The sequence below is a fragment of the Oreochromis niloticus genome, linkage group LG11 (assembly GCF_001858045.2).
Source record: "Oreochromis niloticus isolate F11D_XX linkage group LG11, O_niloticus_UMD_NMBU, whole genome shotgun sequence".
Lineage (NCBI taxonomy): Eukaryota > Metazoa > Chordata > Actinopteri > Cichliformes > Cichlidae > Oreochromis > Oreochromis niloticus.
In genome coordinates, this window is record NC_031976.2 from 30,567,688 (window position 1) to 30,584,315 (window position 16,628).

The 16,628-nt window shown below is 40.1% G+C and overlaps 1 protein-coding gene across 4 annotated transcripts in view; it reads right to left on the reverse strand.

Annotated features, from left to right (window-relative positions):
- Nucleotides 1–16,628, reverse strand: part of bbs9 (Bardet-Biedl syndrome 9) — a 168,768-nt gene that overhangs the window by 49,939 nt on the left and 102,201 nt on the right. For all 4 annotated transcript variants that reach the window (XM_003450309.4, XM_019364688.2, XM_019364689.2 and 1 more), the window contains one exon: nt 10,864–10,974. In XM_003450309.4, the coding sequence (XP_003450357.1) occupies nt 10,864–10,974 (111 nt within the window). Of the gene's footprint in view, nt 1–10,863; nt 10,975–16,628 lie in introns of those variants that run through there.

Below are 16,628 nucleotides of genomic sequence, written 5' to 3' on the forward strand. Positions count from 1 at the left end.
CCGCCCTATAAGCCAACTGTCTTCTGATTGGCTGCTCCTTGGAAACAGAAGTTTTGAACAGTAGGTGGCTGATAGTGGCTGTGCTTACAGATAAAAAAAACTCCCCAAACAGTCATGTTAAAAACAGGTAATCACCACTGTAACAATATATAAAATGTTCCAATCTAATTTTACGTATTTATGAAGCACATTTAAAACAACAAAGCTGACCAAAGAACTGTACATATAAAAGGAGGGTTATATAATAAAATATCAGATACGCTATACACACATAGACACACACATATCAATAAATATATCTAACAGATTTTAAAAAAAACCCAATTATTTAAGTAAGTGTCTCCAACTCTTAGTTTGGGTTGAAAGCCAAAGAATAAAAATTAGTTTTAAGGTGTATTTTTAATAATGTGCAGGGTGGCCATCCATGCTAATTGTCACGGTCCTCACCCAGCATTTTGAGTTTTGTGATGTTTTGGGTTTTCTGTGAGATAATGATTTTTTCCTTTGGATTTTGAGATGTAGTTTATCTTCTAGCTCAGCATCCAGTCATTTCAGTATAATGTTGGCTTGTGCTTCAGTCTGTGTTCCTCATTAGGTTATGTAATCTTTAGTTGTCATTTCTTGTGATCCCCTTCTGTCTCTCCAGTCAGTCATGTCTCCGTGTTTATTTATCTCCTGTAACTGTGCCAAGTTAACATGTCTTTGTCCTGGTCTTTGTTTGTTATTTTCTGTTTTATTCCCTCATCCGTGTGTTGTGTTTACCTCTGCTCTTGTTAGTCAGATTCCAGTCAGCTGTGTTCCCTGGTGTTTTCCATCTCCTGTAATTACCTAGTGTGTGTAGTGTGTATATATTGTCTCAGGCTTCCCTTGCCCTTTGTCGTGTTCTCCCTCTAGACTGTCTGCTTTTTGTTTCGTGTGTTCCTAGTTAAATTCCTGCCCTTTGTTATATTCCCTTTGTAAGCTTCAGCAATAAAGTGTTTTTTGAGTTTTACTTGGTGCTTTTGGAGTCCTTCGTTTGGGTCGTAACCTGCCTGCCCCACAGTCACCTTGTCATTAACATCAGAGGCAAACTCACTATACAGTTTCTGTGGCTGAAAAACTGATCTCCCCATGTTCTTAAGTTCAGTCTTTAGGACATGGAGGAGTAACTGGTCAGCAGACTTTAGTGATCTCAAACAGGCATAAGATCAGTAAGACATGTTGGTGCCAACCCACTAAAGAATTTAAAACCATAACATGAAATCTTAAAAATCAAAAATGAAAAGTCAAGCAAGACATTTTACATTTGGATAATCTGCTCTCATGTAACTAATTTATTAATCTATACACATTTACAAATAGTAAATCAGACTGCAAGGAGGATGATTAATGTGCTATCATAGTGTCAGTCACCAGTGGCAATAATTAACAAGCTCATATAGTTGTAACTTTATAAAACCTGTGCCCCCCCAAGCAATATGCATTTCCTTATGTACAGATTAGAGGTTTTATCCTGAGTAATGACCACACCCATTTTTACAGACCATAAGCACCATTAAACATTTACACTGACACATACTTCACCTCCACATACACATCCAACATTCAAGGCTAGAGCCATCAGCCACATATTTTGCTTTCCATCTGTAAGGACACTTAACATTAACTCTGTGTGTGTGTGTGTGTGTGTGTGTGTGTGTGTGTGTGTGTGTGTGTGTGTGTGTGTGTGTGTGTGTGTGTGGAGGGTCAAACAAGGGCTCATTTTCTGTCTGTGTTTTTATTCATGGGGGGTGAGCTGGGAATCCAGACCGCTATCTGTCACACCCATCAACAACCGTGAACACGACTACAACAGAAATCCTTGGGTCAGAAACTCTGGCCACAGCCCCAGAGAATCCTGTTCAGGATGAGGAAACCTGCCTGCTGAGAGTGATGTGTGCATGTGTGTGTGGCTTCTGGATGTGAGTAGCAGCCACCCTGTGTGACAGTAAGTTGATAGCTCTGTTCACCGTGCTTCTGTAGTCTGACAGACAGATTGACACAGCAGGACTGTGTATTTCAGCCATGTTAGTACAAGTTTCCTCTGGTTTCTTAACACTGATTCTCACTGAGCCACTACAAGTTTCATTACCTGCGTGGCGTCACTCTGTCGCAGACAACACAACTTACTTGGAAAGGAAGCTACAATGGATGGGTATGTTTGTGTAGATTTATTCATCTGTCTGCATCTAAATTTGGTGAAAGTAACATCATATGTTGTGTGAATCATACACAAGACCTGAAACCAGCTTGAAACTATTCACAATTAAATTCCTAAATATAGACACCTGTAGACTCAAAGCTGCTGATGAGCAAACTGTAATTCTACTCATAATTTGCTTATACTTTCAATCACTTTCCAAAGTTCATGAGTGATAGTAGGAATGTAGATTAACCAGTAAATCATTAACTTTGACCAAAAGTCTGTTTCAGCCACAGTCAAAGCTGCACTACCCTTAACCTGCCCCTGATTTCTCTCTTTGCCACAACAGATAGTTACAATGATTTAGAGGTGCCAGTTCTTATCCGCACCACTTTTCATTTTACTGCAACCCACCCCAGCATAAGCTGGAGGTCACCACTCAAATGAAGTGGATCACATCATTCAAAAAAAGAAAAGACACAATACTGAGGCCACCAAGCCTTTCACCCTTTGGCTATACCTAGAAATTCAGGTGACAGTGAGCAGCCCTGAGAGAATCCAGAAAACACAGAGGAGTCGGACTTATTGTTGGTAATGACAGCCATGCTCTCACTATGGTTTTACAAGGTATGAATAGCCTGTAAGAAGCCTGACACCTTCAAAGTCTGGAAGAACCAACCACAGTGCACCCTGAGAGACATGGTCATACGGTCTCTCAGAATCAACAACGCACATGTCTACTGCTTGGGCAAACTCTGACCACCTCAAGAATCCCGAGGAGGTTGATGCTTGTCTGATCTGTGTGGTGGTCCAGTGTAATACAAACAGGATGTGAATCAGCAGAACTGAGGAGATCTCAGTATAATATATTATACAATAGAGTAGGGTACCTCAGCATACAGTATCAGAAAGTATTCTTGTCGGTGATTAACTACACCCCCATGTGAGTTAAGCAGCACTTTAGCCTGACTGCATCATGTGGGCAGAACATCCCCTTCCTCTCCTTAGCCACCTGACAATTTGCCAGAATCACTTTGAGGATGACCAAAAGTCTATTTCAGCTACTGTCAAAACTGCACTACTCTCAACCTGCCCCTACCTGTTGGTCACCACAAATTCCTACAACCTAACTAATCACAGGAGGACTCTTTCTTCAGCCTCTTCATGGCTGACTTGACATCTTGTGTCCAACATGTATTTCGGGGGCTACCAACAAACAGCACCTTGCAGCGACCTCAGCGATGAAGGTGTGGAGCATGGCCCACTCGGTGTGTGAATACAAGAACACTGTGTGCCAAAAAACTAAAGACTCACATAGTCGTGTGGATTACAAGCTTATCTGTTCCAAATCATCACATAAAAGGGCTTCAAACGTCTCTGAATTCAACATTACTTGTTTCCCTGTCAACACAACATCTTGCTGATGAGCTAAACAATGAAATGTTGACTAAAATATTGAACAGCTCAGCTGCAAAGTACAAAGAAAAGCATTTGCTGTCTTTGATGTGTGCATTGTTTTGGTTATTTTTGAATTACTGATTTATTAGACACATTTTCACAGTTCTTTGGATGATGTGAACACAGGGAAATGCTAATTGTGTTTACTTACTAGGATGTCTTGTTTGAAACAGGGTACCTTTCATTGGGAGTTTTACATGACTGATAACCTCGAAGGCTGACTCATCCACTTGTCTCATCTGTAGGGGTTTTCACAAATGCAATGCAGATATTATTAGAAATACAAATGTCCAAATCGGCAGGATGAGAAAATTATAATGAACTTTATCTTGCAGCTCCCTTGTGTAATGACCGACTGGATTCAAACTCAGCACAAATTCACACAGTGAGTGGGAGTATCCTACAATGAGAATCCATCTAAGATGGAAAATCCCCTGTTGTGCTCTACGTGTGAGAAAGGGCAACAAGATTTGGATTTTGTCCAGACCTCATGTGTGAATGCAGTTTTTCTTTTCACTCGTTTTTGTTTTTTTCTAACTGATACAAAGAGTCAGTAATGTGTAACATCCTTTATCTGGATTCAAGGCATAATCGACAAACCTTTTCAAGCTAATACAGAAAGTACGTTCAAACGGGTGAAAGTAAATAGGTAATGCAAACTGCCAGGCTGCACAAGCACTACTGACATGCCAGAATGACCTTTATCGATAACCAATAGAGAAAGCTAATGATTGTAGGAGTTAATGGCTGATGTTTGATGGCAGTATACACATCCAGGATTTCTGAAGATGTGAGTAAAAAAGGTCAAGGCCCTATTATGGTTGCTAATTGCTGCTGCTAATAACATAAATCTATAATGGCGTGGCTAAAGAAGATCAATGACCACAGACTGACACTGTACCTAATGAATCCTCTACTGACTCAAGGACAGAAATGAGGTAAGAGACCAAACTCACAGTTAGGGCTGAGTTCAAGTCCAATCTTCTCTTCTAATAAAGAAAGATATGTATAAATGCATGTGTGTAATATGTCTTGTGTGTTCACACAATCTGTATATAGCTTCCTGGTTGGTTGTATGTGCCTACATGTTGTCATTTGTGTATGTGTGCGTGCGTGCGTGCGTGCATGCGTGCGTGCGTGCATGTGTGTGTGTGTGTATGTCCTTGCTCTGGATCATGTCTGTGATCCCAGGTGGGCTGTAGGGGTGGAGCAGCAGAGCAACAACAAAAAAAGATGCAGCACCAGGAAAGAGAAGAAGGTAGACACTCTCTCTTTCATCTCTCTTTCATCCCACCTTTTCAAGGAAAGGAAAGAGAGTTTGTTCCACTGTTCTCTCACCCTCTCTCCTCCTCTGTCCTGCTCTCAGATGCCTTTTGATGCCTTTCAAGTAAACCAAATGTGCTTTCCGGCTGCCATGCACTCTAACAGAAAGGTCTGTGTGTAGTGTGGGGTTTGGCAATGTGCCTAATTACTTTTAAGTCATAGACAGGTAGGCGGAAGACGGAGGTAGTTGTGTGTGTCTTTGTCTGCATCATGTGGGCTTTAAGCTGAGTTGTTCTCTACCACCTTGCTTTTTAGTTTTATGGGAGTTACGAGCTAGCCTGTCTACCCAAAGGCAGTTTTGGCATTTTGCCACCATAAGACAAAATGCTACTGTATGTGGTGGGCCACACATACACCACTGACAGAAGATCACCAATATACTGGAATCATATGTAATAAGCAGACTGTGTCTGATACCACAGACACAGTATTTACTCCAGGTCACCCACCAGGTAACGGAAATTTAAGAACAGAATAGAATAGAATAGAATAGAATAGAATACAATACAATACAATAGTCCTTGAACAGTTGGTGCTCCACACCAACTGTGTCGGAATAAAATATAAATAGTAGACAGCAGAAATAAACAGGTAGCGCAAAGAAAAGAATTGGTCTGATTAGAGTACGTGTGAGTGGCCTGAGTGATGAGGGTAACTCAGACCATGGCTCAGATTGGTGCAGTTGGTGGGCATGGGTGGGCTGTGAGTAGATAGTAGAGATGGACCGATCCGATATTACGTATCGGTATCGGTCGGATACTGACCTAAATTACTGGATCGGATATCGGCGAAAAATAAAAAATGTAATCCGATCCATTAAATATCAAAAAAAGCATCTCACAAAACTTGCGACACAGCGTAACTCGGCTCATAACCGTAGCAGTTGCAGCAGTATGCCTCACGTGATAGAGCGGCTGTGTGTATTTGTAGTCTCGCTACCAAACCAGCATTTCATCTCCGAGGAAGTGATCCCAGAGAGAAGTAAAGCAAGTGTGTAAGTTCATCTCTGAATGTTTGCAAAGCGTTCCCATGTTAAGCTTAACAACCGATATATGGAGCGACTGCCTCTCTCTCTCCCTCTGCTGCTGCTACTTCAATCGTGAAACTGCTTAACGATCAGCTGATCGGCTTTTCTGTCGTGAGTCCGTCTCTCTTCTTTGTTTTTGGCCCACTTCGCGCCAGAAAGAGGAAACCAGCGGCTGAACAACAGCAGCACGTTTAAGCTTGATAAGCTGTTGTTAGAATTTATTTAATATTACTTTCTACACCAGGATCCTTTTGTAGGCAGCTGACGGCTGGTAACTGTGCAGGGGCGGATCTAGCAAAGTTTAGCCAGGGGGGCCGATAGGGCATGAACAGGGAAAAGGGGGCACAAAGACATACTTTTCTTTCTTATTCTCATTTAAAATGTCTAGCTTTTAATAAATAATTATCTGAATCTTACACCCAAAGTTTTAATCTGATGTAAAATGTATAGAAGTCCATTACTATATATAGTAACTCTTAAGTCTATTTACCCTAGTAAGCTATAGTACTTTTTCCTTTGGGAAGGTACCGTCTGTGAATTCTGCAATTCTGTTGAAGAAAGATGTTGAATCCATTTAATTATTCTTGAAAAATAATTTATTTCTGTGCATTTTTTTTCACCCTGCATCAAATTAAAGTTGATTACATCGATTAAGCATCATGAGGTGGAGGGTGGGGGGTGGTTCCCTATTAATTTTTTTTTGCTGGGAGTTTGCAACCCTATTAGTTAGTTTGCTTAATATTTCTGCTAAGTACTCTTTAAAATACCAGAATAGGAAGGATGGAGCAGGTTTAAGTTAGGTTTTAAGTTAGGTAAGGTTTATTAGATTGATCAGTGTTGCTGAACTATGAAATATTTTGGGTGCAGTGTATTTTTTACACACAGGTATAACAGAATAGCTTTAGTGTTGTTGTTTATTTAAACTTGAGTATGAACTTATACAAAATGCAGCAAGATATTAAAAAAACAGTTTTATTGATGAAAAAACACACAATATCGGATTCATATCGTTATCGGCAGATATCCAAATTTATGATATCGGTATCGGTTTTCCTGAGACAGGAGGATCTGGCGATAGTCTCCAGGGGTGGCAGAGGGCAGTGAATGATTTTTTTGGGCAGTGTTAATTACCCTCTGCGCCGCCTTCGTGTTCTCACAGCGTGGCCCCTGCATATCAAAAACAACCAGGCAGAAGAAGAAGAGCACGCTCTCCACAGAGAGTCAGTAGAAGGCCAGCAGCAGCTTCTGGTCCAGATTATTTTTCCTCAGGACATGGAGGAAGCTGCTGCTGGGCCTTCTTTCCCAGGGCATTGCTGTTGTGGGTCCAGGTAAGATCTGCCCAGAAACCCAAAGGTTGAGACAGATTCTACCCATTCTCCATTTATAATGAGAGGGGAGTGGACCTGTCTGAGCCTCCTGAAGTCTATTATGAGTTCTTTTGTTTTAAGGATGCTCAGCTTCAGGTTATTTTCTGAGCACTAGCAGCTGTGATAAACAAACTGATTTATCTACTTTTGCACAGGGCAGTACTGAAAGATTAATGGTCATTGGTAAAGTTCATATTTGGGTAAAAAAAAAGAAACTTTATGTTTATTTGTGCAATGTGTTTGTTTTCAACATCATCTTATTTATAAGAGCTGACAGAAACAAAGGTCACTGACTCAACACAAAACAAGGATGTGAAGAATAAACACTTAAAACCTCATGTAGGGTTGTGCATGAAGCATAAAAAAATAATCTTGTAACGACTTAAGCATGATGCTAACAAAATTAGTTTTTGTGGTGGCACAGTGAATTGTTATAGTGAATTGCAGGCAGTGTTTTCCCAAGTTAAGCCTTTAAACATGGAAACATCCTCTATGCTGAAATGTCCTTGAGCAACACCAACAAGCTGCAGAGACTTTCACTACAAAGTTTAATAAACAATCACATTATTATGTGAAAGGGCTTTACAAGCCACTGCTGTTTCTTATTTTCTCCCTCTGTCTTTCTGTCTGATCGGGAGGAGGAGGAGTGGCAGCTACAGGACAAGTCTGGACATGATGCAACCCCCCCACTCCCTCCTTTCCCCTTCCTCTCTTCCCCAAATCATTTCCCTCATTCCCTTCGTCCCTCCTTCCTCTTCTCAATTTAAGCGCAAACCACAGACTTGCTGTGGAGGTTTCCATGACAAACATTACTAATTGGGGATCATTTTCATTTTGCTTTTTTCAATCATGTCTGGCAAAAGTGACGTGTGTGTGTGTGTGTGTGTGTGTGTGTGTGTGTGTGTGTGTGTGTGTGTGTGTGTGTGTGTGAGAGAGAGAGAGGGCGAAAGAGAGAAAGCCACAGAAGGGAAGCACTGTTAAGTCTCTGTTTTGATATAAAACCTCTGGCTCATCAGACAGACAAATAATGAAGCTCAAATAATTGCACACTGAATTATGGCTATGGCAGTTAACAGTGTGTTGGCAGTGAGCTCAGTGCAGCTAATAAATGCACTATTACAAGTGCTATACTGCTTTCAGAAAATGAGCAGTTGTTCCGGAGCAGCAGGTTGGCGGCAGCAGGGTGCATCGCCACTGCAAGTGACCTCTGATCCTGCTGGGCTCCACACACACAGCAGGTAACTGTGGGTTGTTGCTTACAGTCATAAAATCTCACATCAGCATTTCCTAATTCATTTACTCACAGTTGCCCACTGGCTCATTGAAATGCAATATAGTAATTCAATATACTTACACATATCACATTTGTGAAATAGAGAGCACTTTTATCAGACAGGCTCACACAAGCAAGCAAGAAAAAAACACTTTGTTGCTCCAGGTTGAGGACAGAAGAGAACACAGACATTTTCTAGTCTAATTTAGTGCCTATATGCTTTTAGGTGGCACGTTTCAAAGACATCAAAGCTGGTTTGGTTTAAGCATGTAACCACAATTAATGAAAAAAGCAGATCCCAAGTAGTTCTTTAAAATATAATGAGATTTTATGTCACATGCATAATTTTGGTGAGGTTTGAGGGGTTACATTAATAAAGTAATTGAAGAAACCTTCATTGAGGAAAGAGTGCATTCATGATGGGAAAGAAGTCACATCATTTTAAATTTAATGCAACTGTTTGATTTTTTTTTTTTTTTTTGGCGTTGTAATTTTTTCAATTAGTGAGGTGAAATTCTAAACAAAAATACATGTTTATTTGTAATATTTATAGATTTCCTGATTGTAATTCCTTTATGGTAGACTTGAATTTTCAAGACTTAAAAAGTGCCGAAACACATTTAAGAACAAAGGCATATTATACACTCAACATCCATCCCATGTGTGCCTGAAAGCCATATATCTAAGCTCAGAGAGCACAGACTTCTGACAAACATGCTGGCTGTGCGTGTGCGTGTGTGTGTTAGCGTGCATGAGTGTGTATAGCTGTACTGTATGTATATGTGTGGGTATCTAATGATCCCTGTGTCGCCTTCTCGGTGTCTCCCACACCTCCCCTTCTCATTAGCGGTGACGCCTGAGTGGATTAACCACACGCGTGCACACGTACGTGCACAGTAACACACACGTCCACCCCAACCACTAACGAAAGTAGAGCTCATCAAAGAGAATCTATCCACCCTGGTTTAGGAAAGACAAACTGTCATAAAACTCGGATTTGTACTCAATGCAGACCAGAAGCCCCTTTCTGGCAGGAGGCTGGGTATGTGGGTCCGTGTGTGTGTGTATATGTATGTGTGACCAAGGCAGGAGCTCGGAAACAATATGTATTTATTGTTTTTGTGTTAAGGCCAGTGTCTTTCTGTGTGGGTTCAAATGATGTGTTATATCATCTCAGATAAAACTAATTTGGTAAGTCACTGAGAGAGGAAAAAAAGCAGAGAGGAAAGGAAAGAAGAAAAAAACTTGAATGAAAAGAAATAAAAGGATGATGAATCGCAGGAAGAGAATGAAAGGAGGACTCACTTGATTAGAACAATAAATATAGTCACAATACACAGCTCTACTCAAGACCACATATCTTCTCTTCTAATCAGATATTTCCTGTGCAGGCTCGTAGATAGAAGAACAGACTCAGAGCAGAGCCAGAAGGATGGAAACATAAAGAGAGTGAGAACTTAATACAACCAACACCCAGCACAAAATGAGAGTGAAGTTCTGGTAACTGTAAACCAGATGGACATGATCTAACATCTCCTGTCATATTGTGGGGGGAAAAAAACCCACTGAGGTGTCCATCATTCTGATTGAAAGAGACACTCCAGACTTTTGTTTTATAACCAGGATCAAAACCTTACCTGCCAGTCTGGTGGAACTGTCCTCTAGTACATTTTCAGTTTAAACCTGTCTGATTCAACAAACATAAATCCACTGCCTGCTGTAAGCAATTCAGCAATGGAAGAAGGCCAGCCGGGATTTAGCTGTTAGCATTAATCTAAAACTCTGCTCATACTGTAAGTCACACCAACAAAACTGCGCGGGACAGGTTTAAACAGAAACAATCAACAAACCTAAGGAAGCACAGTTATTTGTGTTGTAGCCGAAGAACCAAATTTGCTGTTTGATTTGATCTTTTGGCACAGATCAGAATCAAAACCATGCAGATTCTCCAGACCACGAGCCAACGGCAGTCAAAGCGTTACATACAAATAACAGATGAGAAAGTGCATGATGCTGTGAGGAAAACAGAGGTGGATTACAACAGTGTGACAGACAGAGAACAGATATCACTGTCAGGCCTCCGGTTAGGATTCAGTAAAAAACTGGGAGCAATGCAGCGGATGTACTGCTCGGGTGATATGGGCTGCTTGGAAGTGTGACAAGAAGAAGCAGAGCCACGGATGAGTCTAAGAGCTGGAGAATATCCAGCTCCAAATAAAGAGACAAAGGAAGGAAATAGAGTTTGTGATCCTACCTTTCTTGGTTTTCTTAGATGGCTGTTTCTTCTTAATGAACTTGGTCGCCTCCTGTGGAACTTCAATCTCCTCCCCATCACCAGCCAGCTCTGCTATGGGCTCAACACCTCCTGAGTGAAAAATATGAAGGAAAATCATTACAAAAATGAGTTCAACAAGTCTTTTTTTCTTTCTTTTTTTCTTAAAAACACATTGTTATGACACACACGTGTGATGCAGTTCAACCACAGGCAAGTGAGCAGTTTCATTAAAAAAGACAGGCATTTTAAAAAGTGCCTTTCTTCTGGAAATCATGACAAAGACTTTTAAATCAGTTCTCAGATTTACACTATAAAGCAATATCATAAAACTCTCATGTGTTTTTTCCCCCTTTTGCTTTCAGTTTTGATCCTCTGAGCTGCCATAACAACATAAATCTTTGTATCCAAGGAGCAGCACAGTTACAGTCCTGATTAGATTGTCGGCGTATGGAATAATTAGGAATTCCTATAGTCTTATTTTATTACATTCATTATTTAGTACAACATTTACTAATGTGTTCTATATACAGAGCAGCTAATCCTTCCCTATACTTTAAAAGCATAAGTATGTCTGCATGTTTTTTCCCAAACTCCTAACCCTAGACAACATGTTCAAACTTGATGAAATCTAGCCTATATACTGCCTAGGGTACCTAGATTTGTAATATCTATATTGTAATCGATTAAAATATTTACTTCAAATACATTGCAGTTGTTCTGTGTATTTGTATCCACAAACTGCATGATCGAGGGAATGTACTGTCATTTTTATGCACGTAAATCAAACCCAACGTCTGCATGTTCATGTGCACGTTATACATGTGTTTTAACAGTTACCAGAGGCTTAAAGTTTAAGGGTAAAAGACGGTCACAGTTTCCAGAGAGTGGTGAATCTTTCCAAAAATTTGCATGTTTTGTCCAATGAACCATCATCGAAATAAAAATCTGCAAGTCGTTGCTGCAAACGATGGGTGTGGCTGTTTTTTTTTCAGTCATTTCCATCTTAATTTATCCATCCATTCATCCATCCTGCATCCATCCATTCTTTTTCAACTTATCAAATTCAGGGTCGCGTGGGGGCTGGAGCCCATCCCCAGCTGTCTTAGGGCAAGAGACGGGGTACACCCTGGACAGGTCGCCACTCTGTTTTAGAGACAGACAACCATTTGCACTCACATTCACACCTATGGGCAATTTAGAATCACCAGTTAACCTAACCCCACTAACTTAATGTCTTTGGCCTGTAGGAGGAAGCCATTTATATGTTACCCAATTAAAGCCCCTGTCATTGGTAATAATCCAAGTGTTATAGTGTCTGACCTGTAACAAAATGTTGTACCAAATCACATTTCGTAGCAATTGGGTATTAATTAAGCTATTTAGTCTTATGATTTCGATTTAGATCAACATTTACAAATAACAGAAAAGACATGTATAACAATCAGCGTAAGTAGGTGACGAGACAGGACTCATACCGTATTTAAGATGTCACCATTAGCATTCTTTTCCTATAAGTTGAATATTCTTTTTGCATTTTAATTTCTAATGGTTTATAATGATTCCAAATTGTTATTAATGTTATGTAGGCCTGCTGCTATGTAGCAGGCAAAAGGTGGACGCAAATGCAGGACACGAGAGACAGCTTTAATGCTAAACTCCAACAAAATACAGAACAAAGTCTGAGTAGAAACAAGGCATCCAAAAACCAGAGGAACACAGCGCTTAAACACACAAAGCCATGAGGAATGAGGGAGGACGTGACAAAGAACTGAGACAAACTAACGGAATAAATACAAGGTGATGAGGGGAAACAGGAGACACCTGGGAGGACAGCCGAAACTAATTGAGAAAACACGCGAAGGCATGTAAAACTAAATACAAAGCATAAGAGACAAAAGACTAACAAAATAAAACGGAAAGTAATTAAACACAAGAAAAAATATGCAGACTTGACACAGAAAACACAGGAGGGCAGGAAAACTAAATGTAAGTGCAAATTATAAAAGGAGACTGAACCAGGACTGAGAATAAAATAATGAAGAGAAAGGAGCCAGAATACAAAACTCAAAGTGCCCAGAACTACGAACAAACTATAAGCAGAAAGACAAAGAAATGCAAATCTAAACCAAATGCGAACTAAGAAACAAGTTACGTTATTTAACAATACGTTTTCTTGAAAATTTGCATTTGTAAATGTACCAAGTCTGATGCAAGACATCAAAATATTCATGTTTTAATTTTGTATTCTCGTCAACCATGAAGAAAATAAAGCTGAATAAATGAAATGAAAACCTTTTTGCTACAAACATGTAATAGGTATTTGTTTTCCTAATGCAAGTAAAATGTGGCTCAGAGTTCAACTCTAAACAGTTTTTGATATTTCTTCATCTGTCCAATTGTGTAAGAACTTTTTTTCAAAATTAACTTTCACTTTTTGACTCTTGCATCGAGACTGAATTCTTCTGTTTGCATACATTTGCACCAACATATGTAATATAAACAAAATCTTTCAAGATGTTTCAGAGAAAGGTAAATGTAGCAATGAAATAACAGCATCAAACATAAGGTTTAAAGTGCGTGTGTGTGTGTGTGTGTGTGTGTGTGTGTGTGTGTGTGCGTGTATGAGAGAACCTGGATGTGTGAGAGGAGTGATTGTGTCTGCGTGACGAAATCCCTGCTAGAATCCCATGGATCAGTGTGGATTTAGGGAGCTCCTGAGGCCGATGAATTGGACGCCTTGTCTCTCTCTGTCCTACCTCACAGTCTCCTCATCAAGCCTCGCCCTCCCTTTCCATCCCTCCCTTTTTGTCTCCTCTTCATCGCTTCTTCATTCCTCTACTCCCCTCTCCCTCTTTTCATCCCTGTTGCCATCTGATCTTTCCTTCTTTCTACTCCTTTACTTCCTTCTGTCATTCTCTTTCCACTCCTCATCCCTTTTTCTTTTCTTCAGTTCTCTTCTTTTTTCTGTCTCCTTCCAACTTTATTTCTCATCCTCCCTTATCCTGATCCTCGTTCACTTCCTTCCTTCTTATCATCCTTCCCTCTCTCCCCATTTGTGCGGCTCCCTGAGGAATCTGTCTAGTTTCACGGTACTTTCATTTAATGTGCACTCCACGCATTGTTTCTTTGTCTTGTGTGTGTGTGTTTGTGCATGTATGAGAGCAGACTGTGCATGTGTGTGTCTGCCATCGCGTCTACCTTAAGGTGTCTGAGAATGTGTGTGTCTCCATCTCCCCCACCGAGTCTACATCTGTGTGAGTATGTGTGAGTGCAGATTATCCTAAGTCCTCTCTAATATTTATCCTGGCCTTTTCTAAAGCCAATCTTGTTCTCTTTGGTGAGAGCACAGCCTGTGGCTACACATGCACAGAGAGGCGTGCACACACACACACACACGCACACACACACACACTCCCAGTTGTTTGAAATGGGATATGCCTCAATCTTAATTGGGAAGGTGTTTTTCTAAGGCTGTCTTACAATTTCACGGGGAATGTGTGGATCTGTGGGTGTGTGTATGTGTTTTAACCTCATTCTCACATCAACATAAGGTAAGGAAATAGCCCACCTCTGGAGCAACTTACTCTGAAACACACAGACTGTCTCTTACCACTGACCTCCAACACATTCCAGCCTGTCCCTCATTCTGTAAATAGTAGGTATTATACCACCTGGGTAGAGTTGTGACATTGTTCTCTGTTACAGTCTATATTTATCTCATTTGATGAGCTATCGGTTTTAGAGAATCTTAAGATTTAGACACTTAAGACTGTGCTTTATATTTTGCACGCAAAGAAGCAATAGAATATAAAATAAATGTGACTGCCTATTTAATCATTGTTTGGATAGGCCACCCACAAACGATAATAACCAGTATATAACTACTACTACTACTACTACTACTACTACTACTACTAGTACTAGCAATAGCAGAAAACGTGTAAGCATAAGTAGTATTAGCAGTATAAATAACAGTTATCATAATCTATACTTCATTCTGAATGGATTCCCAAATGGGAACGGCATGGTCAGCTCTTCTGCCTGTTAAAGCTTCTATTTTCTGTGCTTACACAGAAAATATCTATACAACTCCTGAATCTGAAAATACCCCAAAACAAATAGAAGTTTAGCGCTTATTAGGAGGTACAAGAAAAGTTTAGGAGACATAGTTGGGGAAATTGTCTTGGACGTTTGGAAAATGTGTTCAGCCTAAGAGACAATCTGAGCATTTGTGGGTCTGTTTGTATATATATGGGAATGGTTTGGGTCACTTAACAACAATTTGAGGACAGCTTGAAGAAAGTTTAAGCCATTTTGTGATGATTTGAGACATTGTGGGACGGCGTGGGACCATTTGGGCCAGTCTGTGACAGTTTGGGGCTGCTTTAGGACAGTTTTGGAACAGTTTGGGCAGCTTGGTTGAGGGGTTAAGCTGCTTTCAATAGACATTTCTTTCTTGGTTTGCAGTACGGAGACACCAGTGCATTCCTGCTTTATTCTGGGCTGCGGTTTGAAGATGGGGGTGATACTATGCCGCTGTGGTTACCAGCAATTTGGCTGTGGTCTTTTACGTTTTTTTCCCCCGTCAATATACACATTTGTACGCACAGATATATATAAACGTTCAGTACATTAGACCTGCACATTTCTGCACACACACAGCCTCAAAGTAATATTCTTTTGAAAACACACATCAAAAACCAGGAAGTGTGATTCTTTAAAAAAAGTTGTGTGCTTGAATCAGACACCTGGTATCTTTTGTCTAGTCTTCACAGTCTAAACTTACAAACCACATGTGAGTACGGCAAAAGCACCTCGAAAAAATACATTATGAGTTGTTCCCGCAAACAATTTCTTTCCACTGCAATAAAATCACTAAAAACTCAAAACAAATGTAAACAAGCAATTTTAGGCAATGAATATTTAACAGCTCAGGAAAGAATTCTTATAGCTTCCTGCCTAAAAAACACTAAGTGTGAATTACTAAACAAATTTCAGTAAACGGTTCAATCTCTTCTAAAAATAGAACTCTGCTGTTTTAAATATAGCATCGTGGAGGAAAACTCTTCAATTTGAACACCACAGCAAGAGAACAAAGACAGCTGAACAGGAACACACAGAAAACATGACCTACACTTACACACGTGTAGTTCAATCTGTGCTGTGTCTTCCGACCTTCCACATGCACACACAGACATACATACATGTGTGTGCACGCTCATGCAAACACAGCCCATCTTTTCCTCTCTCTTTAAGTCTAAAATAGATGCAGGCCCCAAACCACAGCTACCAGTGGAACACTGTGAAAATAACTGCGACACACTTGTGCTATAGGGGTGAGTGTGTGTGTGTGTATAGAGTGTCTGCTTGCTTTAACTGGACTGTGAATATAAGCGATCTCTTCTGAGTTCATTAGGAGAGGAGTATAAAAGAAAGGAAAAAAGTGAGGATGTTAAAATGCTAAATGCTGGAAATAAAACAGGGTTTGATTCATTAGTGGAACATGTGGCATAATGTAAAAAGAGAAAAGAAACAAAAACAGCAGTGTACAACAGAATAAGATAAACAAGAGATCAGCCATTGATTAAAAAAAAGACTAATATAGATGAACTGCAGATTCCTCAGTGAAGAAACCACCAGAATAAACAGGACATAGCGCACAGATGGGATTGACGACAATAATGAGTTTTTTGTGGAAAAAAAAATATTGCTCATGCAGTCAAATAACTTATTCATCTTGTCAT